This window comes from Gymnogyps californianus, chromosome 6 (assembly GCF_018139145.2).
Source record: "Gymnogyps californianus isolate 813 chromosome 6, ASM1813914v2, whole genome shotgun sequence".
NCBI classification, from domain to species: Eukaryota; Metazoa; Chordata; class Aves; order Accipitriformes; family Cathartidae; genus Gymnogyps; species Gymnogyps californianus.
The window spans coordinates 10646735-10661434 of NC_059476.1; the positions used below are offsets into that span (position 1 = coordinate 10646735).

The 14700-nt window shown below is 43.0% G+C and overlaps 1 protein-coding gene across 10 annotated transcripts in view; it reads right to left on the bottom strand.

Annotated features, from left to right (window-relative positions):
• Positions 1–6926: 6926 nt before the first annotated feature.
• TCF7L2 (transcription factor 7 like 2) overlaps positions 6927–14700 on the bottom strand; it is a 179852-nt gene continuing 172078 nt past the window's right edge. For 4 of the 10 annotated variants that reach the window (XM_050898628.1, XM_050898626.1, XM_050898627.1 and 1 more), the window contains one exon: positions 7943–8082. In XM_050898628.1, coding sequence (XP_050754585.1) covers positions 8003–8082 — 80 coding nt within the window. In that variant the 3' untranslated portion in view covers positions 7943–8002. Of the gene's footprint in view, positions 8105–11652; positions 11673–13015; positions 13089–13668; positions 13742–14700 lie in introns of all 10 variants that reach the window. The other 6 variants (XM_050898621.1, XM_050898619.1, XM_050898618.1 and 3 more) reach the window with 3 other exon arrangements.

The window sequence follows — 14700 nt, forward strand, 5'->3', positions numbered from 1 at the left end:
GCCCAACACCAGAGGATTAGGAGGCATCAGGGAGATGCCTCAGAAAATGGGAAGACATCCACACTGGTAGTAACTTCTCTGCAGGACATGCTTGTCCCCAAGGACTTGCAGCATTTCACATGCCGTTCTTGAGGGCTTTGCCTTTCACCCAGGGCAGGGCCAGCTCTCCTGCAGCCGAGGAGGGGGAGGAGGTGGCCTGCTGGCTCCACAGGGAAGCCTGAAGCTGCTGGCTGAGGAATTGCTCAGGTTTTCTTGGCGCTGGCACTGCCTTGGCTCGCAGGCAGACAGCATGGCAATCCCTGCTCACAGACACACCCAGACAGGTAGAAAAAGTCTCTCCTCCTCTACAAGCAATGTCGTCTCAGCAGAAGGGTGCCTAGCCCAGATTTTACACTTGTCCCTTCCGCCCTCATAACCACATGGATTAGAAACAAAGAATGATCTTCAGCAAAACCATGAGCATTTCACAGGCAGCCACTTTGTTTCCCTGCTCGATCAGGAGAGAAGACACTAGCTGGTCCCAGCAGCGTCCCCACGGCCTCTCTGGAAGGGAAAGCTCATTGTGAGCCTGGAAGTGGTGCACAGCATTGTCCCGCTGGGCTCCTGCTCCTGCTTCCCCTCTGGGGCCATGGGTAAAGTCAATCACACAACGTGAATGCAACACAGGAGCGGGATAACGCTCGTGGCCGTGCACAGAACGGACGATTTCAACCCTGCTGGTCCCAGGGAATTCAAACCATTAAAAAAAAGAATTAAGCCTCACCAATGTCTTTGCTTTAAAAATCAAAACAACAATAACAAAAAGACCAGTCAGGTTAATTACACCAGAGCAGAGAGGAATCTCTAAGATGTAAATACATTTCCATGAACATTAAAAGCAAACCCCTCTCTAAAGTGTTTTTCTTTCACAAGCAAGCAAGAAAATGCATTGGATAAAACAAACTTTGCTTATTTTAGTTTCGACTCAATTACCTGTTAATGGAAAAAATCTGGCACCACTAATAATGAGGCAGGAATGAGATCACTGTTCTGGAGGCCTGGCTTGTCAGGGAAGCTTGCAACAAGAAGTGCATTTATCTGCCTTTCTATAACCCTTTTCAAGCACTCTGTCAGAGAGCCCAAACTGAACAGCCAGTTTAGGAGGAACTTGGAACCCGCTCCAGGCCCCCTCGGCCCTCTGGGAAAAGGAAAATTATTGTTGGCAAGTCTGCCTGGCTCCAGAAGTTGATCCAGTGCCCCCCACTTGCCCATGCAGCAGCAGACAGAGCTAAGAATTTTGTTATAATTAAATAACGGAGTGCTGATTGGTTGCTGGAGGTGGTCTTGAAACTGGTGTTTAAGGCAGTGGAGAACAACGGTTACTATTCATAGAAAAAGCAGAGTCTTAAAATCCATCTGTTTCTTTCCAAATTTAGGCCAAAAAAATGCTCACTCACTGTCTTTAAAAATACCACCTGCTTAGCTATTTTGTATAATGTGCCATTATATAAGCTTGAAGGAGGGGCAGGCAGGGAGGCAGCAGGGGCTGAGAAGGGGCGGGGGGAACAGATTAAAAAGATATAGTTAGATCCAAAAATACCCCAGCAGCATATTCAAAAGGGAACACAAAATAAGGGAGCAAAGGAGATGTTTTCTGAGGAAGATTAAAACCAGGGTGTTTGCTAACGCCTGGGAACCAGCTACTACAAATGGGCTTGTTTGCAAATAAGATAATAATCTTCTTTCTCTTTTTTTGGAAAAAAAACACCCTTCTTGCTGCGCACACCCAACTCCAGTCCTCACCATGCTACAGGGCTGTGGAAATACCCTGAGCCTTTCCCACCCTGCAGACTTTTCTGGTGGGGGGCCAGGCCAGAGCATTGCAGCCTGCCCAGCCAGAGCCCCTGCCAGCAGGTACCTCCCAAACGGGGCTGTGCTTCTCCTCGGTGAGCTGGTGCAAGCAACCAAGTCGAAGGAATGAGACAAGGAGTCGGTAACACCACGGCGTTTACTTTTCCAGAGCAGCTTTGCTCTGCGAGCAGTAACATTAGCAAGGCCTGGTGTCCTGCAGATGTGTCTCCTGTCTCCCCGTTGTCCTTCCCCTCCCCTCGCTTCCCTGCTGCAATCTTACATAATATTACATATTGCAGCTGCAATATTTCCAGTTTTCCCTATACCCTTAACTCTCTCCCATGTCCCTTGTTCCCTCCAACACCCCAACGCTCTCCATGTCTCCTACCTAATCTTCTTGGCCTGCCAGCTGGGCAGGAGAGTGCAGATGCTAGTCCAGAAGTAGACGTGTGATAATTGGCCATCTGGACGCTGCCAGAGAGAATGGATAACAGCTGAGCTCTCCCTGCCTTTTCTTTAGCAGCAGATCTGGAAAGCCTCTCTTCTCAGTGCCGGCAGAGATTTCCCTGGAACTCAGAGGGACTTTATCTGCCGCTGTCAAATCTGGTTCAAAATGCCAGAGGATTCAAGAATTATCAGGAGAGGGTCAAACAGATGGACAGACAGCATGACTTCATGATCTCCACTGCCTGAGAGGTCCGAGCTAACACCCCCCCACCCCAAATTAAATGCGTTTCCAACCTCAGAAAAAGAGCAACTCCTAGAACATGGATGCAAGTCATGAGTTAATATTTCGGATTGATCCCTGAAGAAAATCAGTCCAGGGGTTGGCAGACTGCTGTCCTCAGAGAGTCCTTAAAACGGGCTGGTGACATTATTGACAATGATGGGTGGTTGGGATGCGTTCACGTGTAGCTGATCTGCCTTAAAAGTCTCAAGATGTTCCAAGAACATCTTAAAATGAATGCCAAAGTACCTGTCTACCCTTTTTTATAATATAGCAATTGCTACAACCTCTGAGCAAATTTGCATATTCATAGTTTTAAGGCTCCAAGAGCTTTAGCTTTCCTGTCCAACAAAGGCCACTGAAGGTCAATGTTGGTCCTGTACTGAATTTAGTCTTCAGCTGGAGCATCTCTCCCAAAACAGCATCCAAAATCTTCACCCAGAGTCTTAGGTAGTAAAGCACTCCTATGTGTATGCCAGACATAGCTGGGCAGCACTGTCACACACATTCATTTTTATTATTATCATTGTTCTCTTTCATCATTGTTGCAATGGCCAATGCAACTATTTTACTGTGAATTCTCTTTACATCTTTTTATGGTCTAATGAAATGAACAGGACTCTAAAGATTGCTCTTTTTTCCTGCCTTTCCCTTCCTTTTTTCTTTTAAGCAAAGCTTAAAACCATGTGGCACTGCTTTATTGAGTCAGCAATTGCTTAAACTTTTTAAAATTCCATACACTAAGTGAAAAATGAGATTTACAAAACTAATGGAAAATAAATGTCTCCCGAACATGCAATACTTTGACTTGCTTCCTTGCCTTATCCCATAAAAACAGATGGAAGCAATAGCTACAGTGAATTACCTACTGTATGTAGGGCCCCATGCTGTCCCGTGGCAGCCCCGCACAAGGACAGAGCGTGCCAGCCTGCTCTGGAGGTTTCCCTCACTTGTGTGGATCTGGGGGTGAACGGGGTGATCAGGCCATACCCCTGTAGCCAGTTGCTCACCCTATTTTACACTTACACTGTATGGTAAGGGCTGTCTTTCCACCATGTTTCCAGTGTACCTGGTCTGATGGGGTCCTTGGCTGTGACTCCTGGGCACAAAGGGAGTACATATAAATAATGGTAATTTTCTCCCAGGAGCCTTGACCCAGGTCAGGTCCTCTAAGCAAGGGAAATTTGGAGGCAAACCTGAAGGCATAACCCCATCAAGGGACACAGCCAATGCACAACCTACAGGAAACACAAGCAGTTGCTTTCCCAGGCATATACAATTGTTTTCCACAGCAAACGAGTTCCCAGCATGAGTTATCCACCCCTCTTGAGCTCTGCTCAACGTTATCTTTCAAACACATGCCTCTCTCACCACACATACAGAAGGAAAACCAATTTGTCCAGGAACAGCGTTTTAGGACTCTGCTTTCCAAAGCCTTGCTAATAAAGCAGTGAGCAAAGAACACATTATTTTGCTGAATATATGAATCATACCTTGATGGTGTCTCCTTTGAATCATGGCATTCAAAGATCTCCCTGGAGCACTATGTTTTACATGAGAAGAGAGCAGTTATCCCCAGCAGAGATGCAGCACATGTGTCTGGCTGATGGATGCCCATGCTCTTGCAAAAGTCAAAACATTTAGGAGAAAGAAAAAAAAAAAATCCCTAGAAACCTTAAATAACAGGAGAGTAATTTCAGCATCGTGTTCAATTTGCTGGCTACCAACAACAGCAAGATTTGGCATCTTCCACAAAGGCTTCGCAGCAACATCCTTTTCCCCATCACAGAGTCCCGTCCCACCCGCACTGCCCACGTGCCTGTCACAGGTGACGAAGGGACATGTTCCACTGAAGTCAAGGGGAGTGTCATGTTAGACCACAACAGAAACAGCATCAGGCCTTGGATCAAGGGAGATAAACGGAGCCTGCTAAAAAATTCACCGTGACTTAATCCTTCCAATAGGAAATATGAAGCAATACTCACATATATTACCCTTTATTAATAAGTTTGAAACACAAAAAGGCTTCTGGCTTGTAAACCAGTCATTAAAAAAAGTCGTAGCGATTTAAAGTACCATATATTCTGTTTAAACATTATTTAGTACTTCACCCAGCCCCTCTACAAGGCAAATTCCTTCTGCAGCCAACCAACAACCGCTTTGCAGCCAGTTTTGGTTTTATCGGACCCCACAGCAAGGGACAGCACGGTCTCAGCACCAGGGCTGGGCTTCCCGAAATGGCCCCGTTCCCAGATCTCTGCAGAAAATCACTTCACTTGTTTTCCCATACGAGGAAGAATACTTACCCTTCCCGCAGAGTCCGTCAGGACCAACTGAAGAGAAGTGCATCACCTGCGCAATACACTGGCTTGATGGCAGGGAACAAGCCTGCTCCGACACCTTCACATTCAATTGCCCTCGAGTGCCACTGTAGAAATTACTATGGTTGAGATTTTCCAAGATGACTGGGGCTACGGTCACATCCACTTGTGAGAGATTCCTAGAAATTACGAAGCTTAAATCCCCACTTAGTTTAAAAAATCCAAACAAATCAACCATTTAATAAAAATTCTTGCATGTAAGTTCACTCTCATCCTGCAGCACCTGCAGGCATTGCTGCGTTGGGTGGATTCTGGATGCTCAGCACTGAGAGCAGGCTGTGCTGTAAAGGCTCATTGCATAAAAAAAAAAAAAAAAAAAAAAAAAAAAGCAAAACCAGACTCAAATCTATCCAGGAGATAAACCCTAAGGCCAGCACAAGGACTCTGACTAATTAGGGCTATCTAAGCTCTCCTGTGTGACCTTTATAGTGCATCAGCTCTGTGTTGTGAGATCACCAGGTTGAACAAAAATGTTTTAAAATTAAAGGTATCATCAGCCCTGGTCTCCTGTCCCCCAGTCAGGATCACTTCACACAGAGGAACGACATTACTTTAGCTCACATGCTGTTTGTCTTTTGCCAAATCACATGCCATTTGCTTTAAATAAAAAGGATTTTCAACCACTGCTACTCACGCAAAAGCTTGCTGAGTGGGGAGAGGGCTAGTGCAAAACGAATTTAGCAGGCGGGAGCATGGGAACCCAAAGGAAACAGAGGATTTCTCACAACTAGAGCTGGCTGCAATTTACCACGATTTTCACAATTTTTTTCAAGGAAGATTTCCACTCGAGCTGTAAATCTTTTTGGCCAGAGTAAAATGCAGTCAACGCATAAATGAGTTGACAAGTCATTCTCTGCACATACTAAGTTGCTTTTATTAATCCAGAACTGCATGCTACAGATACTGTACAGCATGAACATTTATTCATTACAAAAAATGGCTTCCAAACCATTAAAAATGAAAATCGGAATAAGAGCATAAAACGGAACAGTAACATCACAACTGTTAGGAAACATTCAAAGTATTCACAAAAAATGTTATAGTTAGCATCTTAATAAACCAGAGAAAAATCTGAGACAGTTTTACAATCGCTTCATGTCAACTACAATGGCACTGAATGAACAGATGAACAATTTTTCAGCTTTATACAGCATTTTTTGCAACATCAACATGCCTAGGTTTTTTTTTTTTGTTTTAAGATTGCTACCTACCTGTATGTAGTAAGTGTACATAAAAGTGGCAGTCTGATTTTCGTTTTATGAATAATCTAATATACAGAATTTGGCCCTTAAGGGTTTATACCTCTTCATTTTAAATGCTTTCCGGACAATCTGCTACCAAACACGTCTGTTATAGGTGACATTAAAACTACATACATACCTACCTATGTAACATCACAGCAAAACATGATGAACAAAAAAATTACAGCATTAAAAAAAAATAATAAAGTTGTCGGGAGAAAGTTAAAAGTCACTGAGAATTTTGGCACATAAAAATTTTGCACACAGCCTACAGTCCTAATGTCGCAGGGGATTCAGCTGCAGTTCTGAACGGGAGACACTTGGACCTTGCTATTTTTCAAACAGCGTTGCTAAAAATTCCCTTGCTAAATTTTCAAGTCTTTTTGTGTGTAATGGCTTTTAAAGCAATTTTTTTTTTTTTACACTATTGATCCTTGAAAAAATGCATCTGCGAATGTCCATTTGGTGGCAACTGTGTTTCATATAGCAAAAAAAAAAAAAAAAAAAAAAAAAATCATGAAAAGAAATCAAAAACAAAAATCCCGGAAAAAATATATATATACACATTTATATATAAACTTAAAAACCTTGTACAAATGAGTTGTTATATATAAGATGCTTACACTAAGGGAAAAAAAAAAACCTTTATACAATGTTTCAAGAAAAAAAGAAGAAAAAAACATTTAAAAAGGGACAACATACAGATACAACAAGCAATTTCTAAAGCAATAAATACTACTGGTCCAATAGCGTTGTGATACTTTTAATTGTTGAGTAGCGTTCCCTCCCCCAAAAAGAACAACACCATGGAACAAGGTATATTAACACATTTTTTTTAACCCTTTGTTTCTGTACATTTAAACAATAACAAGTAACATCACAATAAAGGTTGTTTCACACAAGGAAGAAAAAAAAAGAAGTAGTAGCGGCACCGCATTCGTTGTGCCCTTAAAGGTTTAAAAACCAGATGTAAAATGATTGGTTCGCAAGCTCGTATTTAATACAAATAATAAAGAACCAATGCCTCCGGCAAGGGCTGCTTCAAAATTGCTTCTTTTTTTTTTTTTTAATTTTTAAAATCAGTCTTTAAAACTAAGCTATTGGAACTACATAACAATTATGTATATATATATATTTTTTAAACGCTACAAAGACTTTAAACAGCTGTTGATAAAAATTTTGGCAGAATCATGAGGCTTTTCTCATCTACATATTTAAAAAGGAGAAATTGAAATAAGAATGGGTCAAATATTGACCAATGAACTCGATAAAACATCAACTAATGTAGCCACATGGCACGAATTAAAAACGAAACCGAGAAACGACGACGAACAGCGGACAACGACGAGGAGAAGGAAAAAAACAAAAAACCAAAAAAAAAAAAACCCAAAAGGAAAGGAAAAAACCAAAACCCCAAATCCCAACAGAATTCAATCCCCCCAAAGGAAACCGAAAGGGCTAACGAGGCTAAAGCTATTCTAAGGACTTGGTTACGAGGGAGAGCGGCTGGGGCTGTGTCCCCGCCAGCGAGCTGTGGGAATGCAAGGAGGACGTCGAGGGCTGTGCTAGGGATGCGGCGGCGGCCGGCGGGAGGGCGGCCGGCGGGTGGTCCAGGGCCCCGTTGGGGCAGCTGGCGGCAGGCAGGGCGCCGGGCTTGCTCGCAGCGCTCTCGGCGAGGACGAGCGAGGATGGCGGCGGCATCATGACCAGGTGCGCCAGCGGGTCGGGCTTCAATGAGAGCGAGAGGGGTTGCGTTTGTTCAGTCTGTGGTTTCGAGTCTCTGGAGGGGGAGGCGAGCATGGCGGGGGAGGACGGAGGAGAGTCTAGTAAGCTTCCATCTGAAGAGGGTGGGCTGACGCAGCTGCCTTCACCTTGTATGTAGCGAACGCACTTTTTTTTTCTCCTAGAAACAGGGAGAGAGTTATCTGTGAATAAAGGGCAGAGACGCTGATGGAGACAGTTATCTAAAGCAAAGAGCCATCAATTAGCTACTCTGGGCTCTGCGCGGGCGGCACCCCGGCCCCACGCGCCGTCCTGGGGGTCTGGCGGGGTGTCCTCGGCACCGAGCCTGCTCGGGAACCTCCCCTCGGCTAACAGATTTGGAAAGGATTCACCAATTGTCTCTTCATCCCCCTCCTCTTCAGGCCGCCTCCTTTCCTTAGTTATTTTAATAATCAGAAGATCAGGTAAGACATTTTTGGAGCCCACTGTGCTAATCTACAAACTCGACTTTCCTCCGGGAAAAAAAAAAAAAAATTTTAATCCTTATAAAATAAAAGCTCTGGATAGTTGATGGTATCTCAAGATGTCCCATAACGCTGTCCAACTCAACAGGGCTATCTCTACGCCTGCGTCACCTGTCGTCTCTTACGATGCACTGCCCTTGGGAGGCAAGGATGGCTGCAAACTACTGCTCATTGCTTTCTCCTCTGTTAAGAACCACACCAAATCCAGAAATGTCAGAGTCAGACAGGAGGGATATATAATAGAGAGAACGAGAGAGAGGGGAAATAAAAACAAAACGAACAAACAAAGCAAACAGAAGAAAAAACAGGAAAAGAACAGGATAAACAGAGTATGATCCAAAATAACAAGAATAACTGGTTGTATGGCCTGCAGGTTGTGGCTTTAAATCGACTCAGTTTTATTTTTTGTTTTAAGGGAGAGTGGTAGATTCGGGAAGCTGCTCGTCTGCGTTTTGGGGAATTTTCCTCTGAGAGGCCATCCATGTAACTCCAGAGTGGGATCCAATTTCAGTAGGTGAAGAGCACGACGACAGGTACAAAGGTGAGGAGCAACATGGAGCTTATTTCACACCAGGGAATATGAGAGTCTCACAAGAGTCGCTCATCTTCAAATAAATGAGTAAGTGACCCGACAGAGATCTTTTCTCCTCCCTCTGTCCACTTAATAATGTAAAGGAGCAATGAAAACAGATGACAGTTTCACACCATCTCTCTTGCCAAGTATATGCAAGACAATTCTAGCAGCAGGACAGAAATAATGAGGCAAACAACCACAGCATCTGGCAGAACGACGTTCAGTGGCCACCTTGACCCTAATAATGATGGCTCTCCAGCCCTCCTATTCACAAGCACACTTTCCGTGGGAAGTGCTGAACCGCTGTCACACAGCCCGAGGTATATGACAAAGTCTGTCTACAGCAGCTCTGCCACAAAAACTTTGGACCCTCAGCTAAGCTGCACAAAGCCACCGTGAAGGAGTAGGTTGCTCTCCCCCTCCAGCAGATACCTCGCCCTAGCTCAGCAACTTCATCAGAGGAAGCGCCCGAGCGTGGCACAGCAGCTGAATGTCGCTGGGTGACATTCCCGACTCGTGTAGGTGCCCCAGCTCCACTGCTGGTCATCAATGTTCTCCCCTATGTATGGCAACTGCATTTGACTTGGGTTAAACCAAGGTCTGCTGTCTATGCAATGGGGCTAGATGTTTCTCAACTGCAAGGGAGATCTAACCAGCTTGATCCTGGAGTTAAGATACCATTTCCCATAGCCAGGAAGGGAACAGCAACCCCGGCACCCCATCTTTCCACCAGCTTCAGTGAGGGACCAGTGCTGTGACATCCCTTCCTCCAGAGACTCAGGCTCTGCTCTCAGGTTCTGCTCCACGTTCCACATGGCAAGGTAAGGGGTTAGGGCTATTAAGAGTTTTAACCACGTTAGCCTGCAGATCAATACATGCTAAAAACTAAAGACAACCATGCAACTTAAATGTTAAAAAGAAGGAAAGAAAGAAAGAAAGATAGAAGACAGCAAGTGAAGGCTGTAAACCATGCTTTATTAGAGCAACGTTAAAAGACAGAAAAAAATTAATTTGGTGGGCTCAAAACAGAACCTCTTAATTCTTCTACCATCAACAAACAACACAGGAAGCCTCTGGCTCTTGGCTAAGGACAGTTCTGCTGCTCTTGCTCCCCCTCCCTCTCCTCTGTCTCACCACTTCCTAGCTTCAGGTGTGCAACGCTACCAGGGCCACAGTTCATGTTTGGACCTTCTGTACAGCTCCAGTGGCAAAGCAGAAGAGTGATGCTTCACAAAGCTCACCAATAATACCTGTGTGGAAAGGTGGGTTCTCACAATTTGGAGACTGCAGGGCTCCCCCCCATACCCAAATTAAAATAATTTGCAAGCAGAGACCCAAGCTCTGCCTGCCTCATTGATGGTGGTCCAGAAGCCATTCAACTGGATTGCTCTGAACCTACAAGGCAGTTAATTATTTCACTGGAGGCAGTTTGAATCTAGTATGCCAAAAATTCAAAATTTTTTTTTTAATACTATTTAAGTTCTGTGGCCTGAAGTGAAGAGTTCCCATGGCAAAGCAGACTTAAACCAGGCAGGTCTACCTGACTTTCTGACTCTGCAGAGTTAACAACCTTTTTAAAACTAAACCCACTGGTCTGCCACCTGAAGTAATTTTCCTTTGACTAGGATTAAGGGAGCAGATTGCTTCCTCTGCTTCTGTTGTATATTAAACTCTTGAACAGTGTGGCCACTTTTAGCCTGAAAAGCCATTTACTTAAATCATGATGGCTCAAGGTGGGGACATTTCTCCAGCCTGTGCCCTTCCCACCATGTATTATCTGTGGTCATGTACATGTCAGGGTTAGGTGGGACAGAAGGCATAGATGGTAAAACCCGAAACCCTGCAAGCCAAATTTTACCAGGTGTGAACAACATCAGATAACTCTGGTGAAGGGGAGTAAGTAAACATCCAAGGAACTCTTTGTGCCTCAGTTTTGCTCTCCTAAAAGTGGGAACAAAAATACTACCTATTCCCCCTCAGAAGCACTAGTGAGGATTATTCACTTGTGCGTCGCTCTGAAAGCATCAATTGCTACATCAGTCCGGCAAACACCAACAGACCTGACCCCGCTCGTGCTGCCCTTGAAACTAGCCCAGGACAGCATCGGGAAACCTGTAATGCTGCAATTTGCCATGAGTGAATGCCACAGAGGATGACAGGGGGTTTATTCAGTGGCCGTGAGCAAAGATGTCTCAGTTTCTATTGTAGTAGCAAACTGCACATCTTTAGCACCTTCCTAAGATGCGCTACAAAATGCTACCGTGCTAGCAAGTGCAATGTTATAATGGTTAGGACCAGAACTAGGAGAGAAATGCTCTAATACCTAGTGATAAAATGCCTCCATGCATTTAAAAAAAAAAACCTAAACAAAAAGAAAAGCAGCTGACTCTATATCAGTAAGTCTAAAGCTATCAGCTAACCACTGAAGTCGTCTCTGATGTGCTGCAAAGATTTCTGACCAAAATCTGGCATAAGTTAAGAGAGGGTTTATGCTTCACATGTAACCTAAGCACTGTACAGACCGAATGAAAAGTCCCCTTGCTGATAAAATGTAGTTTTAAAAGTATGCTGTTTACTTAAGTAGCTAGGGAAAGATAAAGCAACACAAACATGATGTGCCCCCACTTCTGGTAGTTGGCATACAGAGCCTGACATGCTTCAAATACTCTATCTCTAGACTACACAAATATCTGCTGATAGTGTGTAGTGAACTAACCACAGAATAAAACCTAACTAAACACAGCATTTGAGTCTTTGGCCAGCACGAGACTCGAGTCTCCTGACACAGTGAAGTGGCTACCCAGCTCTTCTGGACTGAACCCTTCTTCCTTTAAGCTTTAAGAAACTGCTGCTTTCAAAGCTTGTTTAACATATGTACTGGTACTGATACCTAAGACCCCAACACCCGGTACTAGCATGCCTCGAATGGGACAATATGCAATCTGTTGAAGACATTTCTGGTGCCTTATCTGGTATTTTGACATACAACACCACCCTCGATCCGTGTTTTCCTCGACACTAAGCACAAACAAGACTGCGTGCATACACAAAATACGATGGACGTCTGATCTACATTCTAAATGAGATGGAGCACATGGGACTGGCATGAGTAAGAGGGGAAAATGTGGGAGAGGAATCACTACACACAGAGTGTGGTTTGGGTTGAAATACCTACCATCATAATATTCCAAATTCAAAGACTGCTTGTATCAGAACAAAGAAACAACAAATTTAACCAAATGCGATTATATAAGGAAAAAGGAATGAGAAAAGAACTACTCGGTATCCCTCCACCAAGAAAGAAGTACATACTGAGTTATACATGGAATTATAAACTCCAGTAGAACATGGGCTGTCGAAATTTGGGCTCTCTGATGTCTTTCATCTCCTTTTAATGCTGGAAACTGTCCTACTAAAGTTGCAATTAATTTTGTCTAGAGCTCACGCGTTTACAGCTCACTTGTTGGGATAAAATTTAGGAAAAAATGTATTTTTGGAATCAGAAAAAAAAGACATCAGAACATTTAAAAAACTGCTATCTACATAAACCTTACCGAGGCGTAGAAGCCTACAGGTAGCTATTTAATTTTGCAGATAACACAAAAAAAATGAGTACAATATAAGCTGTAAACACTGGCTTTTACATCTCTAATCATGAGAAAAATACTAGTGCTGCAGATCTCAGAACCTTTTTAAAAAGCCTTTGGAGGCAGCGGACATAGACCCAAATGAAAGACAAAATATAATAAAAAAGCCAAAAAACTGCCAGCTTTAAGGACTTCCAAGTTTTCTTGTTCCCAGTTCTACCACCAGGGAGAGGTTATTGGTAAAGGAAGAGAGAAAATGGCATTAAATTAGCAAGAAATTCCAAAGATCAAAGATTATTAGCAATTGATGCTGTGGGAGAGAGAAAGGTGGGGAGTGGGGAAAAAAGATTAAAAAAATAAAATCACACAAATGCACTAAGAGGACAGATTGCTTTTATTTCCCCAAAGGCCTAATGGGTAGTATTATACCTGCATGGTTTGCACCATAAACTCTGTCGGTCAAGCCCGAACAATGCCCGACACTTCTTTGGAGTATTTGCATCTGTTAGCATAAGGTAAACACAAAAAATACAACACAATGGTGGATAGAGCTCATTTGGTCTGCGTCATCTTAGCTACAGCTACGTTTAGCTTTCAGTCACCTCAGTTTTATTTGGTAATCTCCCCTCGTACCAAGGGCAGGAAAGAAAACAGGACTTTCACAATGAGCCAAAAGAAAACCAAAAAAAAATCTCCGACACGGCCGTGCGTCTGTCTGGTGTCGGTACCGCACTCAATGCTGTGTTATCAAGGGCTTTGGGAGTGACTTTCCTTGGGTGGAGCCTTGGAGGGCAGGAGCGTGGTTGAGCCACGGATCAGATGGGCTTAAGGCTGATGCTGTTTTACAGTGGGTTTTTGGCTAGCAGCAGCAAAGAGGAAGGCAAAAAAACAACCAACAACGAAAAAACAAAAAAAGCAAAACCCTTTCAGAGAGACAATAACTCATGGCAGTGTCCCACTCCCTTGTGTCTTCTAGATCAGAACACAGAGCTACAAAGCAACAAGGCAGGAAAAAAAAGGGGAAAGTACCAAATAAACCAGCTGCAAATCAGCCATAGCGAGTCTGGGAAAACTATACACACCTGCAGGGGCCGCACCAGTTATTCTGTTGATCAAGGCCAAAGCGCGCTCGGCATTTCTTAGGAGCGCTCAGGTCTGAATGAGTTCAAGAAAAGCGAGCAGAAAAGGGAGAGAGGAAAAAAAGAAAAGGGGAGAGGGGGGGAGAGAGAGAGAGAGGAAGAGAGAAAAGGGGAGAAAAAAGAGAAAGATAAAAATAAGGAAAAAATAAAAATAAAAAAGGGAATAAAAATCAATGTCCTCGTTATTAATTGCAAAATATTGACTTTTGATTTAAAAGTTAAAAAAAAGTGATAATCACATTTTTATTCAACTCTTGAGATTAGCTGTTGCAATTAAAGCTGCAGTATCCCTTTATAAAGGACTGTTTCTTTCCCTTTTAAAAGAGCAGGTAGAGGAAAGTCATTGTGGTTGGTCTAGCAGGATGTTTCAGGCAAGATTTACTTGGGCTGGGTTTTTTTATTCTCTTTTTTTGAGGGGGGAGGAAAAAGGAAGAAAAGAAGCTGAGTATGGAAGTTAGATCTTGAACATGCTTTTTTCTTCAACTCAGATACAAAATAAGAGAAAAAAAAAAAAAAGAAATTCTATCTCCTGGGATAATGCAGCTTTTGGAATAACATTCGATTTATTTTTTTTTATTAATTTGTATTTAAAAGAATGGATAAGAATAAGCAGATTGTGGAATGAGTATGTTAGTATCAGCCAGAAAATAAAACGCAAAGCATGGCAAGGTGCTGAGTTAGTACAGCTAGTGAATTGCAATGAATAGGCTTGAGCAGAAAGGAAAAAAAAAAAAAAAAAATCCAAAACTAAAATAATAAGAAAATGCATATGCATGCTAATGTGAGAAGACTTAGTGGGAGCCATGAAAAATGCCATTAGATTAAGGAGGTTCATTGCTGACTTGCTTCCATTCTTTATCAGTCTCTTTAAAGAAATACTGCATATTCAATTTGCACAGTTAGTACAACTCTTGCGTTATTTTTACTGTATTACTGTTTTAATAGCAATTGTTACAAAAACGAAAACAAAATTAA